Raw genomic sequence first — 24,952 nt, 5'->3', positions numbered from 1 at the left:
CAAAGAAGGAAAGCAAGGTGGCCTCAGCAGCATCTAAAGGAAGTGCCGGGCTGGGCAGTGTGTGCGGGCCGTAGGGTACAGTGCGAGCTGGGAGACCAGATGTGTAAAAGAGGGGAAGATGGTCTTCCATAGCCGTCAGCGCAGCGAGCTGAGCGTTCGTTTGCTAAGGGCGAGGAGAAGACAGTTGCCCGCAGTCACAGGAGAGTTGCAGCGGAGTGCTTAGGTACAGGAAGAGGTCCTTCTACCTTAGAAGGGAGACGAAGTCACCCACTCCCCTTGCTCCATTTTCTCAACAATACTTTCCTCCTGTAGCCAACTGAAGGGACCACTAGCGTGGTAATGCAACACCAGCCTTTCCCCTGTACATGCGAACGACACGTCAGGAGCTGGGTTGCCCAGCTTTCGGTAAAAGGTAAAATGTGGCACTGAGTGGCCTAGCGTGTAAATATAACTCAAGGTGAATGACAAAACTAAATGGTTCAGGAAGAGTGGATTTAGGCAAAGAGAGTGCCCCTATGCTGCCTTACCTCTCTGGCATAAATCATGTCTTGGGGCAAGAGATGCTTCTTTTGGCTCAGGCGACCCAAAAATCATTTTCATTTAGAATTTTTCTGAGCTATTTAACCCAACAAGGGACCAACTTAAAGTGCCTTCCAATGGATGAGACAAATATACACATGAATAGGGCAGGATGAGCCATTTCCTAACAACGGGCTTCATTCACCTGAGTGCAGGCCAGCCAGGTGCCACCGTCACACTGACCAGCAGCCGGGGTGCCAAACCAGTCTTACCCTGGTGGTGACAGCACGATTCTGGCAAGAAGTGTATTCCAGAACGCAGCCTGTCACAGGGAGATGGGGGCCGGGTCCCACAGCATGTCTGCTGCCCATCGCTGTGCTTGCCCCACAGCCCTGCCCACCCCCCACCCCCCATCGTGGCGTCTGTGCTCCTGGCGGCACAGACGTAGGCTGGAGAACACAGGCTGAAGGATGCGGCTCCTCACTCGGCGGCCCCTCCCTAGTGACACGTGCTCAGGGCCCTTGGCTCGGTCTCTGCAGCCCCTCTAGCTTCTGCACAGCATCTCCCACCCCGCAGGTGTGGGACAGGACGGCTCAAAACCACCGGGAAACTGAGTTTAGCTGAAGGTTGACACCCCACGCAGAGCTGCTTCCATGTGCTATCTTGCTCGCGTCGGGTTTCAGAGCGGTCTCTGAATGGAGAAACTTCTAGAAGGTAATGTGAGTCGACTCGGAGGAGCTGCGTCCGTTATCGAGCCATCTACCGAGGCCCGCATCCGTAAGGTGATCCAGTGCCAACATGTGTCTGGCCCGGGGGGGGGGGGGGAATAACCAGTCAGTTCCCCACGTTTTCTAAAATGCCACCACACAGAGAAATACAGGCATGGGAGAGAGCTCTAGAGCCCGGCTTTTAATATCACCGTCACCTCCGCTTCAAACTTACATTGATTGCTCAGTCAGTCTGCCCCGCAGGCCAGTCCGTCCTACGGCGGCGAACATCGTGAGGAAAAAGAACCACAGTGCAAAAAACACGTGAAAGGCGTGAACACAAAGAACACGGCGAATTTTCAGTTAAAATGAAAACATCTAGAAAACACTGTGGAGTGGTGTGTCTCAACTAGAACTAGGATGCTTCCGAAGGCTCAGCCAAGCCACTACGGAACAAGCCGAGCAAGAAAAGGCCGGCGAAGCGGCCTTCCTCTTTGAGCGTCCCACCTCCTGCCCGCAGGCCCTGCCAGCCTGGACGTCCCCGAGCTGAGTAACCTCAAGCCAGGAAGAAGTGCTGGCATTTTTCCAGGCTATCTTCAAGACGACTTTTATCTTGGCGACACGAGTCCTCTCTCATCAAGGCAGCTGGTGCACTTTCAACGTGTTTGGAGCCGCCGGTTCAAAGACCTCATCGTCATCTTCCACCCCTTCTTCGATCGGCTTCATCTTGGCGGAGGCTCGTTGTGGGGATGACACATCTGTCGAATGCCAACGAAAGGAAAATCACTCAGTGCGCAGCCTGCCCCGCCACTGGCGCGCTCCACCGCGAGCGTAGTCATGTCCCCACTGCTCTACTAGCACCCCAGCATTTGAACAAAGCAGAACAAACTCAAGAAGGGATTCCTGGTCGGGAGATAAACAGGCGGAGCCTCCCCAACATTTCCAGCTTCCAGGGGCTGCCGTAAAAATCCCCTCAGGACATACCATGCCCATGCCCGTAGGAATACCATACATGGTGACCAGATCTCAGGTTGACCCACAAACCAACTGACTCCACGGTTCCCTGAAGGAGAGTCCTGTGCTAAACTGGAGGGACCTAAACCCCACCTACCCTCACCTTTAAAAGCCTCCCCAGCCACTCCCTGGGTAACGTGCCAGAAAGGGTTCCCAGCGCCTGGAGGGAAGAGCCAGGGGGAGGAAAGGCACTCCCAGGAGCAGCAGGGGAAGGGAGCATCCCCGAAGCCTTTAGGGTGCCAGGGGATGCAAGGAGCCAAGGAATGGTTCACTCAGGCATTTACCAAATGCTTGCCGTGTGTCTGCCAGATGACGGACACTGTTTCACACACGAGAGAACGCTGTCTAAAACTAAGAGCAAGCGTTTTTTCAACTAGGTGCATAGACTTCTTAGAGGCCTAATGAGCAGCTCCCGGCCACAGCACAGGCTACACCAGCTGCTCAGCCCCTCCAGGGTGTCACCACTCTCATTGCTAGGATTCACCCAGCCGGCGTATCTGTAGGACCCCACCCTGGCATTATGCCGGGTTTCTTCTGCCAGGGCAGAGCGGTGCCGAGGCAGTCAGGCTAGGGGTAAGATGACAGAAGGACAACAGTGAAAACCAGAGTCGTCAATATGTGCTATGCAGCCAAGGAGAGTCACGGGATCCTATTAAGACAAGGAGCAGAGGGCCTACAGGTGACCATGCAATTTTGTTACGATGCACTGCCAATCACTGGCAAGAGTCGGCAGCAGGCAGAAGGGCAGAGCAGCAGGGAGGACCAAGAGGTCAGCAGGAGCCATCAACATGCCACACAGCTGCCCCCTGGGAGGACAGGTTTCCCTGCACTCAGCCACAACGCCCAGCAGAACACGGGGGAGGGAGCGGGCACACTGCCCAAATGTTTCCTGAGACTTAGTTCCAGGGTTCAAATCCTGGCTCTGGTGGGTCCCAACTGGGTGATCGTCACTCCACTAACCCGGCTGGCCTCCGTTTCCACCCGTCTATTGTTGATCCTACAGCTGTCACCGAGCTGGCTCGGACTCACAACAACATATACAACAGAATGGAACACTGCCCAGTCCTGCCCAGTCCATCTTCAGGACCGGTTGTTTGGGGCGCTGCAGCTCTCTTGTCAATGCATTTCCCCAAGGGTGCCCCTCAATCTTGCTGACCCCCTGCTTCACCAATGTGGACATCTTTTCTCACGACGGATCTCTATGCTTGCATGTCCAAAGCAAGCGCACTGAAGCCTCACCACCTTCCTTTCACAGGAGCGCCCTGGGTGGGTCCAGACCTCTGGAAAGGGGCAAGTCAGAGGAGCCACCTCATAGAGCCACTGGCAGGATCAGACACACGAGTGTCTACAACCTGCTTGACAGAGTGCCAGGCAAACAGTAAGAACCTCTAAGTTGTGTATCCTCGGAACTGCACATCTGGGGAAATGCCACCGCCAACAGCTACATCTTCCAAATTATGGAGGACGGGAGCTTTGGCTGTTTATGGTACATCCACAGAAGCATTCACTGAACAGAGATTTTTGCAAGATGACTGCTGACATAAACTGGGGAAAAGAAATCTCTACCAAATGATCCAAGAACACTGATGTCTTACAGAGTATAGCATGGTCGAATTTCCTGTTAGCCTTTGCTACACAGGAAAGTCAATACATTCCACATACAGACACGCCACATACAACCAGGAATCCATATGTGTAGGCTGATGACAGTCAGCACCATCTAAGGAGCGCTAGTGAGGCTGTGGGCTACATACAGGCCTGTTTATTGGCGGTTCAAATCCACCAGCCGCTTTCCAGGAGCAAGATGAGGCTGCCTACTCCTGTAAAGATTTCCGGTCTTGGCCATGTCTTACCAGTTCATTATGAGTTGGAATGGACTTGCTGGCAATGGGTTTTGGTGTGACCTTGAGTAAGCTATTTCACCTCTCATTTCTCATCTAGGAAACAGGTGCAATAACCACACCGATCCTTGGCAATGGCTATGAAGATTAAATGACAACATTTGTAAAGATCGTGGATCGGCAGTTGGGTCATAATTGCTTTAGAAATATAATTAGTTAATTAATTTTGTCTTTGGAAGGCAACGACCTAAATAATGAAACAAAATTGTTAACGTGATTCCCCCTTGCCCATTGGCCTGGACAATAAAAGGAGGAGCCCACGCTGGAGGAGGGTCTGCTTCTCACTCTAAACTGTCCGAATGTTTGTTCGGCAGTATTAGCCATGGCTTCCAGCATATATTTTTAGCTGCAGTTATGAGCCTCATGAAATATTAACGTAGACTGTTTACAACCCTATAAAGCTCTTAGAACAAGATGGCATGTCTAAGAGCATAAAACCAAATCAATAACAAATAACATCTAGACATAACGATATATCGTACACATATCAGAAAGATGTCCGGTTCGTTTTGACTGGGAAGTGGGACTAAGTTATCGCTAATTTTCAAGCCTATCTATCAAAACCATGATAGCATTCTGGAATCCTGGGGCTGGTACATGTCGTGGGGCTACAATGTAATTTGACCCTGTCAACTAGCTCACCTAATTGCCTCATTCCTCATCAACAGACAACAAAGGCAGGATCCAGTCCAATTGGCGATAGCCATTGCACTCTGTGAAAGGGTTAATAATGGTGTCCCCATTATATTGGCCTGGGCAAAGGACGAGCTGTGGTGCTCACATTAAAGGGACGCGGCAGACGCAACCATGGATCTTGGGGGATGAGGCCAAGCCTCCTCCTTTCCAGCCCAAGCTCCGGCCAATTCAGTGCCCCCTGCCCCGGCTCAAGGCTTGCTTCTCCTTTTGCCACTGGCTTTTGTCTCCTTCCTTTGGGATGGCTTCTCCGCTCCCTACCCACCAAGTTCTGAGTCTCAAGGTGGAGTTCCAATGGCATCGTTGCAGACTTCCATAATCGCCTCTGCTGGGAGATTTAATTCTCCCCAACTAAACAGTTCAGCCTTTGCGTGTCCTGTATTTCATTATGTGTCATGGCCACAAGCACAAGCCTCTGGTACACAGGCAGCCTGCAGGCTGTCACCCCTCCTGTAGTCTCTGGACCTTGAGAAATACTTGGTGCATAGATGGGTATGGCACGCTGAACAACTGCCTCCACGGATGTCCAGTCCCAGTTCCTGGAATTCATGACTATTACTTGACATGGCAAAAATGGAGATTACATTATGGATTTTAATACAGGGAAATTATCTTGGATTATCCAGATGGGTCCTAAATGGAATTATATGTATCCTTATAAGGAGGCAAAGAAAATTTAATGACACACAAGAGCAAGGGATGTTGTGTTGGACAGGGTTCTCTAGAGAGACAAAACCAGATTGCTAGTAATTATATATATATATATATGCATAAAGATAGATAGATATATAACACAAGAAATGAACTGTTAAATTATATACAGATAGATATATAAGAAATGAACAGTTAAATTATAAAGCAGTACAAATGGCTCAGTGCAACTCACTCCCGTGAGAGAGTTGAGACACTGGCAGTCCTTTAAGTCTTGAAGGCTGCCAGTTTGTCCACTGTAGAGAGAGAGCTAGGCTATATATACACAGGCAGCAAACAGCAAGACAGGTCACCAACTGTTAGCCAGGTCACCAACCAGCGGTCCCCAGCTCCAGAGATGTACATTCCAATCGTGCAGACTTAAAGGGACCTCAACTTACAGCGACACAGTCCACCGGCTAGGCATCCCACAGAACAAGCAAGGCAGCCGCACACTGGTCCGATGATCAAAGAGCGAAGAGACAATAAAGGTGAGGCTCACGGAGCCATTTATCTCTCTGTTCTTCAATTAATCCCACGTGTGTTTATCGATCAGGCTGGCACAATAAACTCACTATCACACAAAACAGAGAGATATTTTAAGATGCTGGTCTTAAAGACTGGAGTGATGTGGCCATAAGCCAAGGAATGCTAGCACCCACCCAAATCTGGAAGAGGCAAGGGATGGATTTGTCTCTAGAACTTCCAGAGAGAATGCAGTCCTGCCACACAACCTTGATTTTAGCCAGCGATACTGATTTTAGACCTTTAGCCTCTATCGTAGAGAATACATTTCCATTGTTTTAAACCACCAGGTGATAGCAATCCGTTGCAATCACCACAGAAAACCAGGATAATGGATGACAGAAAAAAATATATTCCTCTACCAAAGGTCCACATAGGACCTTCCAAGAGCTGACAGTGGATAAACCAGACTCTACCCATTCCTTAAGGGGAAGCAGCTCATGGGTTAGAGCAAGACCTCACTGTGAAAATGGACTGTCAGCCTCATAACCCTGCAAGAAATTACCTTTCTGTTAATTGGCCACTGGATGGGATGCCGCTGAGAGTGGGGGGTGGGGGGATGGGGTGGGGGGTGGGCAAGGGCAAGGCCCTCCCAGGGAAATGTCAACACAATTTGACAGGCTCTCACCCGCCACAACACTTCCATCCAGTCCTCAAGAAAGACTACTGGGTGAGCACAAGGTGCCGGGCACAGGATCAAATGCTGGGGAGGCCAAAATGACTCCCACCTAGTCTCTGACTCGAATTTATTTGATTTTCTCAGAAGCTCTGAACATGTTTTAGACCAGTGCACCCTTATGCCCTCCATAGCCGTCATTTCTATTTTATACTCAGAATGAAGGCAGGCACAAAGCAGACAGCCTGCGAGAGCAAACCAAGTGGGGCGGCTGCGTGGATGAACTCATTTCTCACCAGGGAGAGAAGCCCAGGGACAGAAACATCTTTTGGGGGGATAAACCAGGTGGCCCCAGCAGCCTGGCAAGAACTAATCTTCCTGCTAATATTCTTTCCTGCAGAGAATATTTGCTTGCCTTACATTTCAGGCGGGTGACTCATGTTGAGTCTACAAGTCCCCCCACCTCCACCCTCACCCAGGTCCCAGTCCCCACACAACGTTGCCTCTATCCTTTTGTCTACCAGCCAAATGTTCAGTAGGTCACAGGAAAAAGGCTCCACCACGTGACCTGCTAGAAGGGTCCCATTGCTAAATGGCTCCCCAACCCTCAACATGAACCAGTCACAGGGAACACCCACTCTTTGCGCCAGGAGCCTGGGCCTCATGCACCATTGAGACCAAGTATGATGTTCACAACCACAAAGGCAAAAAGGGTCAGCTAGTCTTCTCTGGGAATCGGGGGCTGTCGGGGTCAGGAGAAAGGCAGGCATTGAGGGGACGGACCTCCCTGCCACCTTGGCATGGTGCTCTCGGACCCCACAAGGCAATCTCCTGACTCAGTGAGAATCTGTCACGACAGAGCCAGAAAGGCTTTCTTAGTCCATGAATAAATCCAAAGCCAATGTGGAATATGAACAAAAAAAGCAAGGGGAATTATCTTACATTTCCCAAGTTGAATATTAATACAGTTTGGTACCAGTTTGCCGGGTGTTCTCATTACTTTTATGCACTGATGCATCATCTGAGTTTTGCCCTGAAGGCTCAGCTACCTTATCCAGAGGTGAGAACAAGAGTCAGTGCTTACCTGTGGGTAAGGACTTTTTACAAATTACTTTTTTGTCCTGCAAGGATGTTACCAGGAGGCTCAGGACTCCTGTGTAATGCATAATTTTTCACTTATTCCCAATTCTGAAGTAGGAAATAATTTCTCTTCATAAATTTCTCACAAGACTGACTAAAGCCTTCTCCTTATAAGATTACTTTTACAGCTTGAGGACAAAAGAGGTTAACTGTATCCTTAGGAATGTATTATGACCAAGAAGAGAGAATTATCATTATTTTTTCTGCTATGAGTAATAATCATCTTCCAAATTGTTGGACTCTGGCTACCAATAAAGTTAGTTATAAAAGTGTGCAAACTAAGTAGTATCAGACTAAGCTGCAGCCCAGACTTATTACCTACGAAAGAGTTATGTCCAGAGTCACCATTACCTATGAAAGAGTTATGTCCAGAGTCACCACTGCTTGCGGCAGGGGGTGGGGGACTATTTCATGACATTTGCCAAGTGACAAAATTAATCTTCTGCTCAAGAGTGTTCAGCTAGAATGCTTCCGTGGCCACCAGGACACTGAGAAGGGCCAGGCAACAGAGCAGAAGTGTGCTCTGAGCAGTCCAGCCTTTCACGGTCTATTCCGGTGAAAAGGAGACTTATAGCACCAGGTGGCAATCCTGAGGTTTCAGAAAGAAAATTTTGAACTCAGCACCTCATCCCTTGAGCAAGTGGATAAGCAAAGATTAAGACTTAGCCGTGAGAGAATCTTCAACCACACAGGGGTCCCCACATGCCAGCTCCCGGGGCAGACGTGCCCACATGGGGGGATGGCTCTGGAAAGCAGTGTCTGTCCCCAGAAGGCCTGTTCGGCCAGTGGCCAGTGCTGGGGCGTGGAGGATGGGCAGAGCTTGCGAGTCAGACCTGCAGCATGTCCTTGCGAGCGGCTGTCTGCAGACGTAAGCGACACACGCGCCTGCATGGAAGATGGGCCCGGAGACCCTGTCTTCGCAAAGTCCCGAGTGACAAAATCATTCCGTTCAAAAACTGTTTCCAACTCACAGCAACCTCCTATGAAGGGCCTTCAAAAAGTTCGTGGGTAATTTTCGTATCTTTTCAGTCAATTGTTCCACCCACTTGTTGACGCCCCTCCTAGGGGCGAGAGTGGCACTGGACTCGGTAGCGTTTTCGAGGGTTGGCTGCTTTCAGAAGTGGATCCTAAAGCCTTTCTTGCAAGGCGCTTCTGGGTGGGCTCAAGTCAAGCCCTGCCACTGGCAGACACATTGCCCATGTGTGCCGCGCAGAGGGGCGCCAGGGGAGACGCGGTGTGGCAGTCCCTCACCAAACAACTCGCCCTGCCACCGAGTCGATTCCAACTCACAGTGCTCCTCCAGAACAGAGGGGAACGCCCCCTGGGGTTTCCAAGACTCCCCATCTTTCTCCCGCACCGAAGCCGGTGGGTTCGAGGCGGATTACGTGGTTAACCGCCATGTGTAGCACCCACTGTGCCCAACATCCCTCATCGGAACCGTGCTGCCGTGATTCCAATTACACGGGGGCCTGAGGGGCTCTCCTGGCAAAGGGAGGCAAGTGGGCACACTTGTGGTTCTCGTGCCCGGAGCGAAGGCCGCGCCGGTTCCAGGGGAGGGCAAAGCGGGCGCAGGTCTGCCTGGCCGTCGAGTGAGGAGTGCGCCAAGCTGCAGAGCCTGCCGCGTCTCCCCTCCGTCTCAAACCACCCACGTTTCGGAAAGAGCAGTGCTTCTGAGAGCTACCCAACCTCAAGCAACAAGAACTCTTTTTACTCTCCCTGTTAATTCTGATGGCGTCCTCTCCATTCCTTTCACGGGGTTATTGTTTTTACTATGTTTAACCCTCTGGCCAACCACCTTAGCAAGTAACTAAAAATCTGACAGGAGTTTAGAACTTTAATTAGAATGTGTGTTCTTTTCGATGAATGGAGACAGAGGAGGATTTAATGGCTTCGTTGCTTGAGAGGATTACCATCTCTTTTCCGGTCTCTTCCTATTTATAGCATACGGTGTTTTTTTCAGTTGAAGAAACTGCGTGGGAAGGAGGGGAAGCGTTGCCACATCGATGCTGGCGAGGACCTCCTCTCGCGCTTCCTCAGGCGGACTCAGCGCCAGGCAAGGGGCTCCAGTAAGGAGCGCACCTGGGGCAAACCGGAAGCTGGAGGAGCTCAGAGGCTTCTAGGAGGAGCTTCTCACTGGTCCAAGAGCCATTCTCAGATCAACTGTTGGCACTTCTGTGGGTGGTCAGGGCCCTGAGCTACAGAGCATCAGGAATGGGGACCAAGGAACAGGCAAAGTCTCACAGCCGAAGTCTTCCTACATGGAGCAACGCAGGTAGCGGAGAAACTAAGAGAGCCGGGAAAGGAAGATGAGAAGGCTCTGTTGAGCAGGCCTGGAGGACCGCAGCACTGAAAGATGGAGGAGAAGGGAGGCCGGTGAGGGCGGTCTCTGGTCAAAGGGAGACACAAAAGTGATGGTCCGAGCGAAAGGGTGTAAAACAACCCACAATACGACAACCTGAGCAAAGCAAAAGCGCCTCAGCATGCTCACCCAACAAGAGGCAGGAAGAAGCACGGGTCCGATGCGAAACAAGCAGCTGTGAAGCTGGGGAGGCGTGGGAGGGACTCCGGGTAAAGCAAAACGAGCACTAAGCCGGAAGAGACCAAGGATATAGCGAATAGGCCGCTTCGTCCAGAAAACACGGTAATGGAAAAATTCTGGGGGAAAAAAGAAAATCAAAGTATGAAACAAAGTAGGGCATGAACTCTTGGGTGTGTAAATTAGGAGAACACATTGAACTTGTTCTTATGAACAGTCTTTTTAAACGGGAGTTGTCAAACCAGTGGAACCCAAAAGAAAGAAATGTGGTCTTCGTCCACGACGTGGGGCTGCGTGCAAGCAGAACAATGCAAGTCACGTTGGCTTTGGATTTTGAGAAATGACCTCGGTCCCAAGCAAAACGAGGGCAGGCTTGGCCAAGCTTGACTGCTTAAAATCCAATCACAGGCGGTTGGAGATGGAAGAGGAGACCGAGAAAAAGAGGTAAGGCGACTAACGTTTCCACCTTCACACAGGGTGCAGAAACAGAGAACAGCAAAGGCTCACAGGTATTACTTAATGCTACAAAGGTACAAAGTAAAATAATAAAAACCAGAGAGAGAAGTAGGCTACTCGATAACGGGGAAGAGACGGTTGGGGATTACACCAACCAACACTCTTGAGTAAGCATCGGGGTGGAGCCCACGGGTGGCCTTCTGTGTAAGAGGGAGAGACCAGGCAGAGTGGACTCCTCTTTGACTCTTCGCCTTCTCCCGGACATGAAACTTGCACCCGGTCCCTCCATCTCTTGTTGCTTCTGGCATGCCCATCGCAGGAGCTGCCAGCAGACTAGTCATGGCGGACTCCCTCGGACAACTTTAGATTCATCTTACCTCTACGTTCGCCAGCCAGGAGAAACCTGACTTGTACCTACTTCTACAGCGGTGGAAACCACTTCCTGACACATATCTCTTTCTATATACAAACATATACAAGTGTCCCCGGTGTTGGCTTCGCTTGAGAACACACAAACTAACGCAGGTAAGTACTTAAATCAACAAAGAACAGCACGCTACGTAGCACGGTCTCAAACGTTGATTGCTACAGTGGAGGAAGGGGACCTAAACTAGGTCATAGTGGGTCAGTTGTTTTCTGTTTTCATTATAGGCTATTTTTACTCTTTGATGTCTACGTGTGTAAATGACCTGGATAATATTTTAGAATGTTGATGACAAGATTAAAGATATATAACTCCCCTTCAGTGTCATCCCACGGGGGAGGCAAACACTTTTGGTAATTTCCCTCCGCCACAGAGGTGCTGAGTGGTGGGTAGCAGGGCTGAGTGAGGAGAGGGACCACACTCCTATAATGGGCTGGTGCTGGTGCTGGTGCCGGCTCTGTAGTCAGGGCCCGAAGGACTAAGCTCTGCAGGCTAAGAAGAGAAATGTCACCCTCTTCAACCTAAAAGAAGAAAAAGCAGCAGTGATCTCCTTGGGAAGGTGCCCTGATGGTGCGAACAGTTAAGCACTAAGCTGCCAGCGGAAAGGTTGGCGATTCAAACTCACCTGGAGCACACCATCCCCGAGGGGGAAAAGGCCTGGGAGTGCACGCTGGTAAAATGACAGCCTAAGACATGTTGGGGCAGCTCTGCTCCGTCACATGAAGCCACTCTGGGTCCCAAAGGCTAGATGGCACCCAACAAAAACTGCAGCAGCAGCAAGAGCCTCACAGGACTACGGTGAGACTCAGAACAAAGGGTCAGCTGGTGCAGCTGTGGCTGAATAGCCTAAACAAGCTGCACACTGATCTGATGCAGGTGAAGGAAAACAGCAAAGCAAACATTTCTAACACATTCCACGTGGCTTTATGACAGGGCTAGGCGAGTGACCTGAACTAGGTTAGTTAACCTCCCTACGTCATACTTAACTCATCTACTCATCAACAGTCTCGCTTTTTCGCAGCCGTCTCAGTGGGTCTGAGAATGTTCACGCGGGCCTCCCCTCTACCTGCCGCCTCCACCTGGCCACCGCCCCGCCTTTCTCTTGGTATAATTCATATGCATTCTGTTTACAAGTCGATGGCTATTCACAGGGGGAATTAAATTCAAGTTCAGTTGAACAGATGATGTGAAGAAACCAGCCTGGAAACTATGAATGTTGTATTCGTTTTTGATTTTTATAGGTAAATACATGCATCAGGAGCCTGAGAGAAACTCATTATGTCAGCTATGTTGCTAGTCTTTGCTGACAAGAATACTAACCAGATGAAAATGAACTTGACTGAAAGCATATGTGTGCAGCTCCTTCATTTGAAATCAGTAGATTATCCAGAGCATAATAATCCAGAGCATAATTATCCAGAGCATTAATAATAAAACACATTTAAAAAGAAAAAAAATGTTTCCTCATTAAGAAATCACTCTCTAAATATTCCAGAGGACTCTGCAAGATAAAGATATGAATGATAATTCCTGAAACAATACGGGGACGAGACTAACAAAATCCTTAAATAGGAGTTCCCACAGTCTGTATGCCTACTGTGCTTTAAGATTTAAAACTACCCCAACCACTCTTAACCCCAATAATGAAAGTAAAAGCAGACAACTTTCCAGGGAGCATACGCTGTCCTCCGGTTGCTATGACAATGCCCGTGTGCTACACAGCTGCCAGTGATGGAACTGCCGAGCACAATCAGTGTGTGTGTGGGGGGGAGGGGAGGGGCTTGTGCGGAGCGAACCCTGAAGGATGATGAAATGACAGCAGCGTGACCAGCTTCCCTGTTCCACATCTTGGTCCAGGAGAAGAACGCTGCTTGTGCCCATGTGACTGCCCTCAATCCGCCTCTGGCTGTCCCTTCCCGTGTCCTAGTGCACATGTTCACATCGCAACATGAAGACCAAGTGAAGGAAGCAACGAGAACACAAGAGTCCAGTCAACGCGATCTGCGGGTACAATGAGGTGCCATCGAGCTGGTCCCAACTCACAGCGAGCCTGTTCACAACAGGATGGACTCGTGCCTGGTTCCGTTTGTGCCGTCCTCACAACCAGCTGCTGTATGTGAGCCCATCCTGACGGCCACTGTGCCAATCCATCTTGCTGAATGGGAGTGATGAGTGATGAAGAAAGCAGATCTCTCTCTCTCTCTCTCCACACACACACACACACACACACACACACACACACACACACACACACACACACACACACACCTGACTCATAATGACCCTGGAAAGAGGGAAGAACTGCCCCTGTGGGTTTCTGAGACTGTAACTGTTTACAGGAATCAAAAGTCTCATCTGTCTCCTGTGGAGCAGCGAGTAATTTCAAACTGCTAACATCGCCGTTAGCAGCCCAAGGCATCACCACTCCGACAATGGGGACCATGTTTTTCTCATGAGATTTCACTACTTTCTTCCCTTTGAATGACAATGGAAAGTCGGCTGCCGGTAGGGGTGCTAGGAGCAGAGTTCTTGCTCGGGATGTAGCATTATGTGACATGTGCAAAAATAGAGCACATCAGAAGTTGGAAGCACAGCAAGTTCATTGCAACGGTTCACTCAAAGTTCTTCACCTTTTCCTGAACCTCCTATCTTTTTAATTGAGGTTCATTTACTGTGTAATTTTATGAATTGTTGTACTATTACGTCACATACTGTTTGAACTCTTTAAAAGTGGTGCCTTCAATTGAAGTCAGTAGAAGGCTCTATCTAGACTGAATTACCCGTAGACAGACGGTGCAAGAAACACAGTAATCAATACAGTGGGGAGGATGCACTCAGCACATTTTCAAATAGAAAAGCCTCTCTACACCAACACTCAGTAGCATATCAACGTCCTCTGGGCACCACTTTTAGACAGGTGGAAGCTCAAGTCCCTCCCCTCCTGCAGAATCTTATCCTTCATTGAGATCTGTCAGCGATTCATAGGTAAGTCCAATGAATAGTCACAATTTGAGGGGGAACGCAGACACTCAGAGAGAGACAGGCAGAGGGCGATGAAGGGGGAGGCTACAGGTAAGCAGACTTCAGATCAATCACGTGTAAGGCAGAGATGCTACTGAATCCAGATTTGAACAACGTGACTGAAAAGGCATTGTGGGAAATATTTATATAGACATCTTAATATTTCAATGCACTTGTATGTGGAGGCCAATGAATACAGGGAATGATGTAAAAATGGCTTACCAAGTGAGGTGCACGAAATAAGCGTCATCGCCGTTAAGTAGAGTGGCTTGCAATTCTGCGTGCATGCGAAGCAAAGGGACAGTTAGCAGGCTTTCCAGAAGACCAGTGGACGTGTTAGCTACTTCTCTATAGGAATAAGGGCCAACACGCTTCATTTAAATGCAGTGCATTAGCGCAAGTCTATGGAAACACACTGGCAGCATCGGTTGGTCAGAAAGAAGGAATCTGGAGATTGCAGGTTTTCCAGGAAAGCAGGCTGCCAGAGCACAAAGTACCTCCAGGCAGGTTGCTTACTTCTCCCCGAAGGGAAGAACAAACAGTGGCTGGACTGAACTCTCCCAAGTGACAGCTTCAAAGGCAGGAATGTATGTGAACAGCCTCTGAAGTAGAGAGCCCGTGGGGCCCTGGTGGTGTACTGGTGCACTGCAATCCGCCGCAGTCGGCAGTGCCAAACCAGCCGCAGCTCCTTGGAAGAAAAAGTGGGCTTTCTACTCCAGAAACATGACAGTCTTGGAAACCCACAGGAGATCCCGATGGGTCCGCATTGACTCGATGGCAGTGAGTGAAACGCTATTTGCCCTTTCCCGCCTTTCTGTTTAAACCATAGACCCAATATGGTCTGAAAGCGTGGGAATCACAGGATACCTAGGCTTGTGGGCCAGCATCCTCCTGGAGAACTGAGTTCATAACCAGCTCATGCTCTCCACGTCCTCCTCTGTGAAGAAGAAACCACATCCACTAGGGTAGGCGGTGCTAGTACTTCTCCTTCCGGGGACAGTCCCTGCGAGAGGACGGGCAGACTCGGCCTGCGACTTCTCACACCCAGCGGAAGTGAGGGGCATGAGCCACTGTTCAGTGGAAACTTGAGGAGCCATTGTGGATGCCGCCACCCCCATCTTCGTTCTGTGCATGAATAGCAATGACCCAGACCGACATGGCGTGGAGCGGTGCCCTATCCACAGCAAGCAAGAAATCAGGGCAGCTGAATTGACACCGCCTCAGAGCACCCTCGGGTGTCCCAGTGGCTGGTGTGAAGTGGATCCCTAGGCCCTTTTTCCTGCAGCCCCATTGGAGTAGCAAGAGGCTCAACCATTTGGAATTGACTCAATGGCAGTGGGCTTGATCCTGGACATCCTGGACTGCTGATCGCACTCTCACGGTGCAGACCCACCAGCGGCGCCCGCGAAGCAGATGAGATGATCTGCTCCTGTCAAGATTTGCAGCCTCAGAAATGAGCTGGAAGTAGATTTTCAAAAATATACTACATATTTAAAATGTAATCAATTTTGCGATTTCAGCCTCCTAGCTCTGAAAGATTGGTTTTACAGTCTTTGTTTTTCAAAGGAAAACATTTTAATATTGAAAAATTGATGACACTTTGATAGGTCTAGAAATAGAAAGCTAAAAACAGGCTGTAGTAATTTTGATTTAAGACACAAGTCAGAGCAATGAGAACTAACACGTTTTTAAGAATAAGTCACATGCACAGGGGAATGAAACAGTGTGTAGGCATTGTTTGTGCTAGCTCTCAAGTACTAATATCTCTCCTTTCACCATGGGGCCAGGAAATGAAGAACGAGAACTGGTCGAAGAAAAGCAGTCATGAATGTGGGTTCTCTGTATAATTCTCACCCACACCTACATACATACACGTAAGATTTTCCAGAAGAAACCAGAGACCTTAGTAGGTTGAACATATTTTAGGTACAGCAAAGGACACTCAGACAAGAGGAAACCTAGAAGAAACAATACAAGTTTATATTCAAGGATGGAGGAGCCCTGGTGGTGTAGTGGGTTGTGCCTTGGGCTGCTGACCACAAGGTGGGCAGTTCAAAACTACCAACTGCTCCTCTGACAAAAGACGGGGCTGCCTAGAGTTAGTCTCAGAAATTTACAGAGGCAGTCCCACCCTGGCCTATAGGGTCACTATGGGTTGGTATCAACTCCATGGCCGCGAGCCTGGGGTTTGGTTTTGGTCCTCAAGGGCAACAAGCTGCTTTACAAGCCCTGACGTTTCCAATGATCTGCACAGGAAGTCACCTCAAGTCAAGATGGGCGAGAACTCAATGGGAGGGGAAAGGAGCAGGAGTTGCCATCAGAACCAGGCCTGTCCCAGGAGAGGCTTCAAAATATAAGTCACACAGCTAACAGCTATTAGAGCAGTGGTTCTCAACCTGTGGGTCACGACCCCTTTGGGGGTTGATCAACCCTTTCACAGGGATCACCTAAGACATCAGAAAACGCATATTTCGGATGGTCTTGGAAGCCAGACAACCTTCTTGTATCTGTCTCCGGGTGGGTCCGCCCACGTGCAGATACGCCCGCAGACGAGGACCCAGCGTGAAGACTGTTGCCCATGTTACACCATGCTTCAAGACAAAATTTCATTTATTTGTTGTTAGAAATACATATTTCACAATATATAATTACATATTTTGTGATTAATCACTGTGCTTTCATAATGTTCAATTTGTAACAATGAGAATACATTCTGCATATCAGGTATTTACATGATGATTTATAACGGTAACAAAATGACAGTTATGAAGTAGCAACGAAAATAATTTTATGGTTGGGGTCACCACAACATGAGGAACTGTATGAAAGGGTCGTGGCATTAGGAAGGTTGCGAACCACTGGATTAGAGGCAAGATTTGAATGCAGAACTGTATGGGGCATATGTGTGATCACCTTGCAATGTATGTTTCCACAAGAAAAGTATAATACCAACAAGCATAATAAGCAAAATGCTGAAAATAAGCCTTAATGCTACTTAAATAACACACTCCCTGGGTAAACTCTATGTTTTCTTTTTCTAAAATGTTATTTTACCCTCAAAAGATTTAAAGTTTGCAATAATATATTACAGGAAAATAAAACCAAACCCCCCCCCCCCCCGAGTTTTAGAAGATGGTTGGAAGGTCCTGTGTACACTGCTTGTTACCAGTGTTTCCTAAGCTAGACTGGAGGGCTACAAAAAGATAAGAACTTCACAAATAAGCCATTCGTGCTATAGGAAAAAGACTTTGCGTAACAGATTTCAACTCAATTCCCGTTCTGCTAGCCTTAGTGTGTTGTGGTTAGGTGCCATCTAATGAGATCTGACTCATAGTGACCCCATGCCCAAAGAACGAAACACTGCCTGGCCCTGAGCCGTCCTTACAGCTGTCCCTTGAGCCTGCTGCTGCCTGGAATTCAGATGAGTACAGGAGAAGGCCGGCGCAAGGAGGAAGGCCTTCAGTGAGCGAGAGAGATACCCTGGCTGCCAACAGGGGCCTGAGCACGGCAGCGGCTGGTGCAGGGCCGGGCATGGCTTCACCCAACACAGAAGATCCAACTAGAGTCAGAACCAACTGGATGACACAGCAACAAGGCTTATGTGTGTACAATCGGTTCCAGCAAGGCAGATAACATAGTTGATATACAAGTAGTTCAGAATTTGGTCAGCTAATGGCTTCAAAAAGCTATTTTGGAATCAAATGGCACCCTTTACAGTTGTTCACTTGTGTCATTCCTGAGACACTCCCTACGGGCCCACAGCGCATTTCTACACCTAGATTTCCCTTTGGAAGGTTACCCCAGTCACCCAGGCCTGGTCCACTTTAGCCCCGCCTGGCTGTGTGACCCAGGAGAACCTTCAGTCCAATATCTTCAGGGCTTTTCAATGTATTTGTGTAGTTTTCCAATGACTGCCGTTTGAAGTACAACTGGGACTACGAGTAGGTCTCCCTAGGGAAGCGTTTTCCTTCGTGTTACTTCACACACCGTAAGTTTGGGTAAGGTTCTTATAGCATCCCTCGCAGACTCACTTTAAGCACCGCTTCTGCAAACAATTTCATTTTTCTCATTCTCAATGTCTTTGTCAGTGTTCTGGAAATGTTTTAAAACAACCTCAGCAACAATAGGAGAGATGTGAGTCTTGCTGAGAGTGGGACGGAGGGAACTCACAGGAATGTTCCCTATCGAAATCTTCTTGCTACTCATACTTAGACAGCCCTGCAGCAGCAAAGCACCCATCAGCAGTTCTTCTACCATATTTAACACTGTGTCTGCTAGGTCTACATTTTCAAGATAGCAGAAATCATAAAAACACACCAAAAACTAACTAAGCCAAAACCCGACCAAATCATGTGGGATGTTTTTCATGATTCTCTAAAACAAAAGAAAACTCACTACAATTGAGTCTATTCCTATATAGGACAGAACTGAGCTGAGCCCGTGGGTCTCTGAGATTATAGATATGTGAGTAGAAAGCATCACTTTTTCCTTCAGAGCCAACTGGTGGTTTCGAACAGCTGACCTTCCAGTTAATAATCCAGCACACAACCCCCTGTACCACCAGGGCGCCCTCTATGAGTGACCCAGTATTTAGACAAAGCATAAGCACGTATGAATTATTGCTGTAATAGAAATGAGTTTCTAGCATTGGGCTTTAGCTAAGGTAAATATGAAAACAAAACCCCCAAAAAACCTCTGGATAAAATTTGCCGTTTAGATGGCCAAATATTTACTTGCAGAGTTAATTTTTCTATTCATGTTCTAGTTTGTCTGTGGCCCCATCTAAGGAGCCCAGGTGGCACTCGGGGTTAAGCACGGGACTGCCGACCCTCAGGTTAGCGGATCGCCCCCAGCAGCAGCTCCTCCGCAGGAAGCGGATGCTGTCTGCTCCCATAAAGACAAACAGTCTTGGAATCCCTAACGAGGGTCATGTTGAGTCAGAATGACCCACTGGCAGTGGGATTTGCTTTCCTGTTGTTGGGGTATTGCCAACATGCGTCCATCAGAACTCTGGAGTGAGCTTGCTCAATTTCGGGGTAACTTACAAAGAGAGGAGACACTGGAGGTCCCCCGAAGAAACTGATGCAGCCCATCGTCACTGTCACTGGAGCTGGCCATACTGTTCCGCATTTCCAGCATGGAAATCTGCGTGCAAAGGCTGGGCTTGGCTTTCTGTGAGGCAAAGTTGTAAGACACCTGAGGTTTGAGGTACATCCGTTAAGCAGTATTATGCAGGTTTGAGGCTCAGCAATTAAGCAGTGTTTGCTTTTCCTTCAAATAAATTTGTGCACATCATAGACTGCTTGTTGCATAGCAAGTGTTCAATAACGATTGGCTATCTATCTTTTTTAAGATTAGCTAGTCCACTAATTGCATTATAGAAAATCGGTATGCATATATTATGAAATATATAACCTATTTATTACTCTGAGAAATAATGAGCAACAGCTTCATTTGGGACACAACCTAGACCTGATGACTTTCAGAGGTACCCACGCATGCTTACTGTGATCCTTAATAAGCCAACAGCACCGGCCACGGGGATTGTGATTTCTAATTTCTATTCTGAAACCTTTGTCATTTCTTTCTAAGCAAATGTGGAGAAACTGAGGCCCAACAGTTAAGTCTCCCAAGCTCCATTTAGCTCTTCAAACCTCGGGGTGAACAGTTACAGGCTTCCACCCCATACCTCTCTAGTCAGCTCTGGGCTTCACTGGGGTGAAATGGAGTTGGTCTGTGTTTCTCTGCCCGCCATCTTTCCACTGCTCTGCCTTCACTGACCAACTCCACGCCCATGGCCACCCACTCAAGGACTGTCTGTCGTCACCACAATGGAAATCCCAGCTTTGACCGAGACTTTCTAAGTAGTGTGGAGCTCTGGTAGCATGGTGGTTACACATTGGACTGCTAACCGCAAGGTCAGCAGTTCAAATCTACCGGCTGCTCCTCAGGAGAAAGGTGGGGCTTTCTACTCCTATAAAGGGTCTCGGAAACCCCCAGGAGCAGTTCTCCTCTGTCCAGTAGGGTCGCTATGAGTCAACGTCAATTTGACGGCAGTGGGCTTGCTTGTTTTACTAATGGCACAGCCCAGAATCGCTTCCCAACGGAGCTCTAGATTACAAGCACACCCCCCCCCGTACTTAAAGTTGGACGAGTGGAAGACACTTGAGGAAAACAGCTCGTACATCGCAGTCAACCTCACTATACTTGTATGTACTTGTTTAATGAAATAGACTCAGAAAACCACATACCTTATCATTTAATGTAGGATCATTCAATGAGTAGAGCTTGTTTGTAATGTCTTTTCCAATAAGGTATCTAAATATTTCATACAGAAAAGGTTCAGATTCCAGAAAGTAAGTTAATCTTTCTCTTGACCAGCATAGAAATCTGCAGTTATCATCTGCAATAATAGTAACCTGCCGGGGGAACAAACACACAAAGGAACAAATCAGTCTCTGTGTTTGTCTAAATTGGACTAAAGTGATTTGGCTGGGTTCGCGGTGGTCTCCTCAAGCACTGGATCGGTCCCTTTGGATTCCAAATCCTCCACCTTCACAAACAAGAAGGCTGAGCTGCCATTACGCAGAGTGTACCTGAGGGACTGCTGAGCGCGTTCGAATCAGAAATAGCAGTCTGACAGGATGACGGGCTGACTGTGTTCAGGGGAGGAGGTACTGTTATTTTTTAAAGTACATTTGACAACATTTCACACACCAGGTTCACGATAATGACCTAGCAGCAGCCTACTCCACTGATAACAAACGGAGTTTCCATCAGCACCAGTATACACCCGTGTTAGAGCTGGCAGATCAAACCACGTCACACTTAGCCGAAACACGTACTGAAGGCTAGGACGGTGTTTTCCTTCCGTATCAGTTATCCCCCCGCCAGGCTTGGACATAAGCCCCAGGACACTCGTCCCCCTCAAGGGCACAGCCGGAGACATGTGGGAAGGCAACAGGGGACGAAAAAGAACAAAAATAAAATTCTCAAAGAATATAAGTGATATGGTTAATTTGATATAAAACAACTGCACAAAGAAGAAACAAAAAAACCCTTAATATTTCCACCTTTTGTGATATAACAATGATATTCACAATTCGATCACCAGTTATGAGTAGCCACTTTGGTCCGTACACACGTACGGAAACACATAGAAACACGTAGGGGGAGACGAACACTGATTTCGCCATCCTTTTTGTCGACTGTGTTTCTCAGTGACCGCTGCCACCCTATTCTAGAAGAGTCCCCTGAGCCCCAGCACTGTGCCGTCTTCTAGGGCAGGCACTGAAGTGGATTGCCTCCGCCTTCCCCTTTATCAACCCGCTGAAGAATTCATTAGCACCCTTCCAAATAATGGAAACGAAGACACAACATTTCAGGGGAAGTAGTTCCTATCAGACCACATGGGAGATGTTCCCAGTTAGGGGTAACAATGAGATTCAGTCGGTAGAGAGCATGTGGGTGGAGAAGCCACCCACTGTAGGTCATCAGAACTGCAGGTCTCCCTTCCCCTAGGCACAGGTGACAAGAAGTTGGCCCTGGAAGCATGGGACATTTGTCACTCGGGAATCTGCTTCAGTAAAAGCCAATATACTCCTCCGCAGATGTGCAACTGCTATTTACGCTCTTGTGTCTCTGCCAACAGGAATGTTTTGCTAGCAATCAAAGCACAGTCTCTCCCCAGGGCTTACGCTGATGGGGTTGGCTTCAACTGTACAGGAGGCAGATTCCACATCGTTAAAGTAGATTTTCTCCACTGATCCATCAGGGAATGGGGTCCCAGACCTTTCCCAGAGAAAGCTGACTGGCCTCTGGGAAGGCTGAGTGAACGCCCTTCACCCTGCTATGGTTATTTGGATTTTACTCATGTTGCTTCATCTTCAAAGCAATTGCCTGGAACCTAGTTTAACTACCAAATTTCAATCTGGAAGAAAAGTCACTGTAGCTCATGACAGGAATTCCTTTTTTGTTGTTGCTAATGTAATTGTGAACATATAAAAGAATGCACATTGGAAAAGACATTATGGGTTAGGTTCTGTGATCCCTCAGAGACCACCTGCTTCTGGAAACCATAGAGGCCTAGCTCCCACCCCTCCCCCAATTTCATGCTCTCCAGGATTAAAAAGTATTGCATACAACTCAAACCAAAAGCCAAACTCACGGTCACCAAGTCAATGCCAACTCATAGCAACCCAAAGGACAGGGTAGAGCTGCCCCTGAGAGTTTCCAGACTGGAACTCTTTAAGGGAGTAGAAAGCCTCATCTGTTTCCAGCAGAGAGATGGATGGTTTTGAACTGCTGCCCTTAAGAACTGCAACCCAGTGAATAACCACTATACCACGAGGGCTCCTACCTGCTACTCTAGACAAGAGAAATGAATGCAACAGATAAATGCAGCACCTTGGAGAAAGAAATTGTGGGAGGTCAGAGGAAAGAGGTGGTCCTGTGCCCGGTTATAGAACCTAACTCTCAATACAGAGCTGACCCCACAATGCACCAGGTCAGAGAGTGATTGGAAAGAGAAAGAAGCCAGGAGACAGCACCCCCTGCTTCTGGACCTTCCTTAAGCTCAGGGAGCTTAGGAACAGTGCTGTGCCCGCCAGAGAAGGTCCACAGGCCACAGCTCCAACAACTGATGAGCTTCTCAGGCAGTCCCCAGGCAGGTGGGAGCAGGCAGGAGAAACTATCCAAAATGAAGAAAATGACTCTGTCTTGCTGTGAATTTCCCCCTTTATTTCCACCTTAACATCAGATTTTGGCCAACCTGGTGTACTGGCACTTTCCCTCTCTGTGGTGTAACATTCTCTCCCAGTCTAGTTCCTAGCGGACTAAATGTACTCTCTTGCTCAGAAGCAACCCGTTCTCAGGATATTCCCGTCCTGGTCTTCATTCCGAGCCCGAGCCTATTGGAAGCTCACGGCTTTCTCGGCTACTCTTCCATCAGTAATGAAATGAGTAGAATAGGAGGGTCAAGGGCTTGCAAAAAGAATTGGACCAAAGTACCCTGTGATGGAGCAATTTTATTTTAAGACACACCCAGAGCACACCGAGTTGTCCACATCACAGGACTTTGTTTACCCAGATAGAAATTCACTCAAACCAAAGGCGTGAAATCCCAAAACCAAACCCAGGACTACTGAGTTGATTCTGACCAGTAGCGACCCCTAAATAATTTTCCCGAGATGAAGCCTTCCCGGGAGCACACAGGCTCACTGTGCTTTGTAGCGTGTCTGCTGGGTTTGAGCCACCAAGCAGCACTGCCCTTCCAGTCAGCTGTGCATCGCCGAAGCCACGGTGCTACCAGGCACTGGCTCTTCTGTTTTTCAAAAAAATTCATTTTATTGGGAGCATGGGATTGGCTCTTCTATAAAGATTAATCTCCAACTAAAAATATCCAATGGTAAGTACTTTAGAAACATGTATTCCCTATAATCAGCCTCACATCAAGGAAAAATACTGCTAAAAGAAATAATAATACTAATTAACCCCACCACCACCAAACAAAAGAAAACCATAAAACCCCCTGAAATCCACTGCCACGGACTGGATTCCAACTTAGAGCGATGCTGCGTAGGACTCATAAGACTAAGCCTCCCTGGGGACAAACAGTCTCATGTTTCTCCCTTTGAACTGACATTCTTGTTGCTAGTGGTCCAAAGCCTGGGCCACAGGGCCACTAATGTCCTTCATGGCATTAACAAGACTAAGTTAGAATATATCTTTCTAAACCTTTCTTAAACACAATTTTATTTTAGAAAATAGAATCATACAGTAGATACTTCACAGTCAGTTCTTCCCCCCCCCCCCACCCATGAGATCATGGCTATTTTTAATGAATATTCTTTGGATTTTGAGTGAGGTAGGAGTTCATTTAAATCTTAACTATCATAGCAAATTTCCATACCTGGAATTTTTCATCTTTGTGCATCTGAGTTGACCGAAATTCAGGTGAATCTATAAAGGCACAGGGGTAAATGTTATGCAGAAAATGTCCTCGATAGGAGACCTTCATTCTGATAATAGAAATGAATGTAAAGAATAAACACAAAATAATTCGCAAGCAGCATGATGATCCTTAAACTCTAGCAGTCAGCATTGTGTATTAAAGTTTTAAAGACTTCAAAGGTGACCACCGACATAATCAAAAACACTTTCTAGGCACAAATATCTCTTTCAAAAATAATGGGCAAAAAGAAAAGGAAAGACAGCACCCGGTATTGGATGAAAATGCCCCTGCCCACCAACCGGCCTGACCCCACGATCACCTCGCTATCATAGCTTAGACACAGATGCTAGAATTCTTCTTCCAGCAGCGACGCTTTCCAGAGGGAAACCAGTGGTATGTATACTTATACTAGAGCCATGGACATAGACTGGGATTCTCCCAAGAAAACTGATCTTCCTACAAAAAAATCATCTAAAAATATTTAGATTCTTGAATTTTAATACCAACTATAAGCCCACTTTCATTTGGAATCATTAACATTTAAAATGGTTCATAATTGACAAGCTTTAGGTCAACAGGGGTCAAATACCTAAATTCTAACATGTTTCTCAAGTTCTTTGCTCTCCCTCCCCCTTTCAGCAATAAAATTATTCAGCACCCTCCGCTGCGTTTGCAGTTCCCTTGGATAGTTCCAGGTCCCCCAAGGGGCTGCATCACCCACTTTGGGAAGAGTGTTCTACGGTACGAGGGAGTACTCC

The 24,952-nt window shown here is 48.0% G+C and overlaps 1 protein-coding gene across 1 annotated transcript in view; it reads right to left on the bottom strand.

Annotated features, from left to right (window-relative positions):
- Positions 1–1,465: 1,465 nt before the first annotated feature.
- The window catches only part of POPDC1 (popeye domain cAMP effector 1), a 35,149-nt gene continuing 11,662 nt past the window's right edge, over positions 1,466–24,952 (bottom strand). Inside the window, exons 4-7 of the mRNA XM_075553747.1 lie at positions 24,153–24,261; positions 20,494–20,661; positions 19,288–19,414; positions 1,466–1,984 (exon numbers count right to left, since the gene is read on the bottom strand). Of these exons, the coding sequence (XP_075409862.1) occupies positions 1,863–1,984; positions 19,288–19,414; positions 20,494–20,661; positions 24,153–24,261 (526 nt within the window). The 3' untranslated portion in view covers positions 1,466–1,862. The remainder of the gene's footprint in view (positions 1,985–19,287; positions 19,415–20,493; positions 20,662–24,152; positions 24,262–24,952) is intronic.

This window comes from Tenrec ecaudatus, chromosome 7, assembly GCF_050624435.1.
Source record: "Tenrec ecaudatus isolate mTenEca1 chromosome 7, mTenEca1.hap1, whole genome shotgun sequence".
NCBI classification, from domain to species: Eukaryota; Metazoa; Chordata; class Mammalia; order Afrosoricida; family Tenrecidae; genus Tenrec; species Tenrec ecaudatus.
Note: the sequence above shows the minus strand (reverse complement) of the source record. Positions and strands in the feature narration are given on the sequence as shown.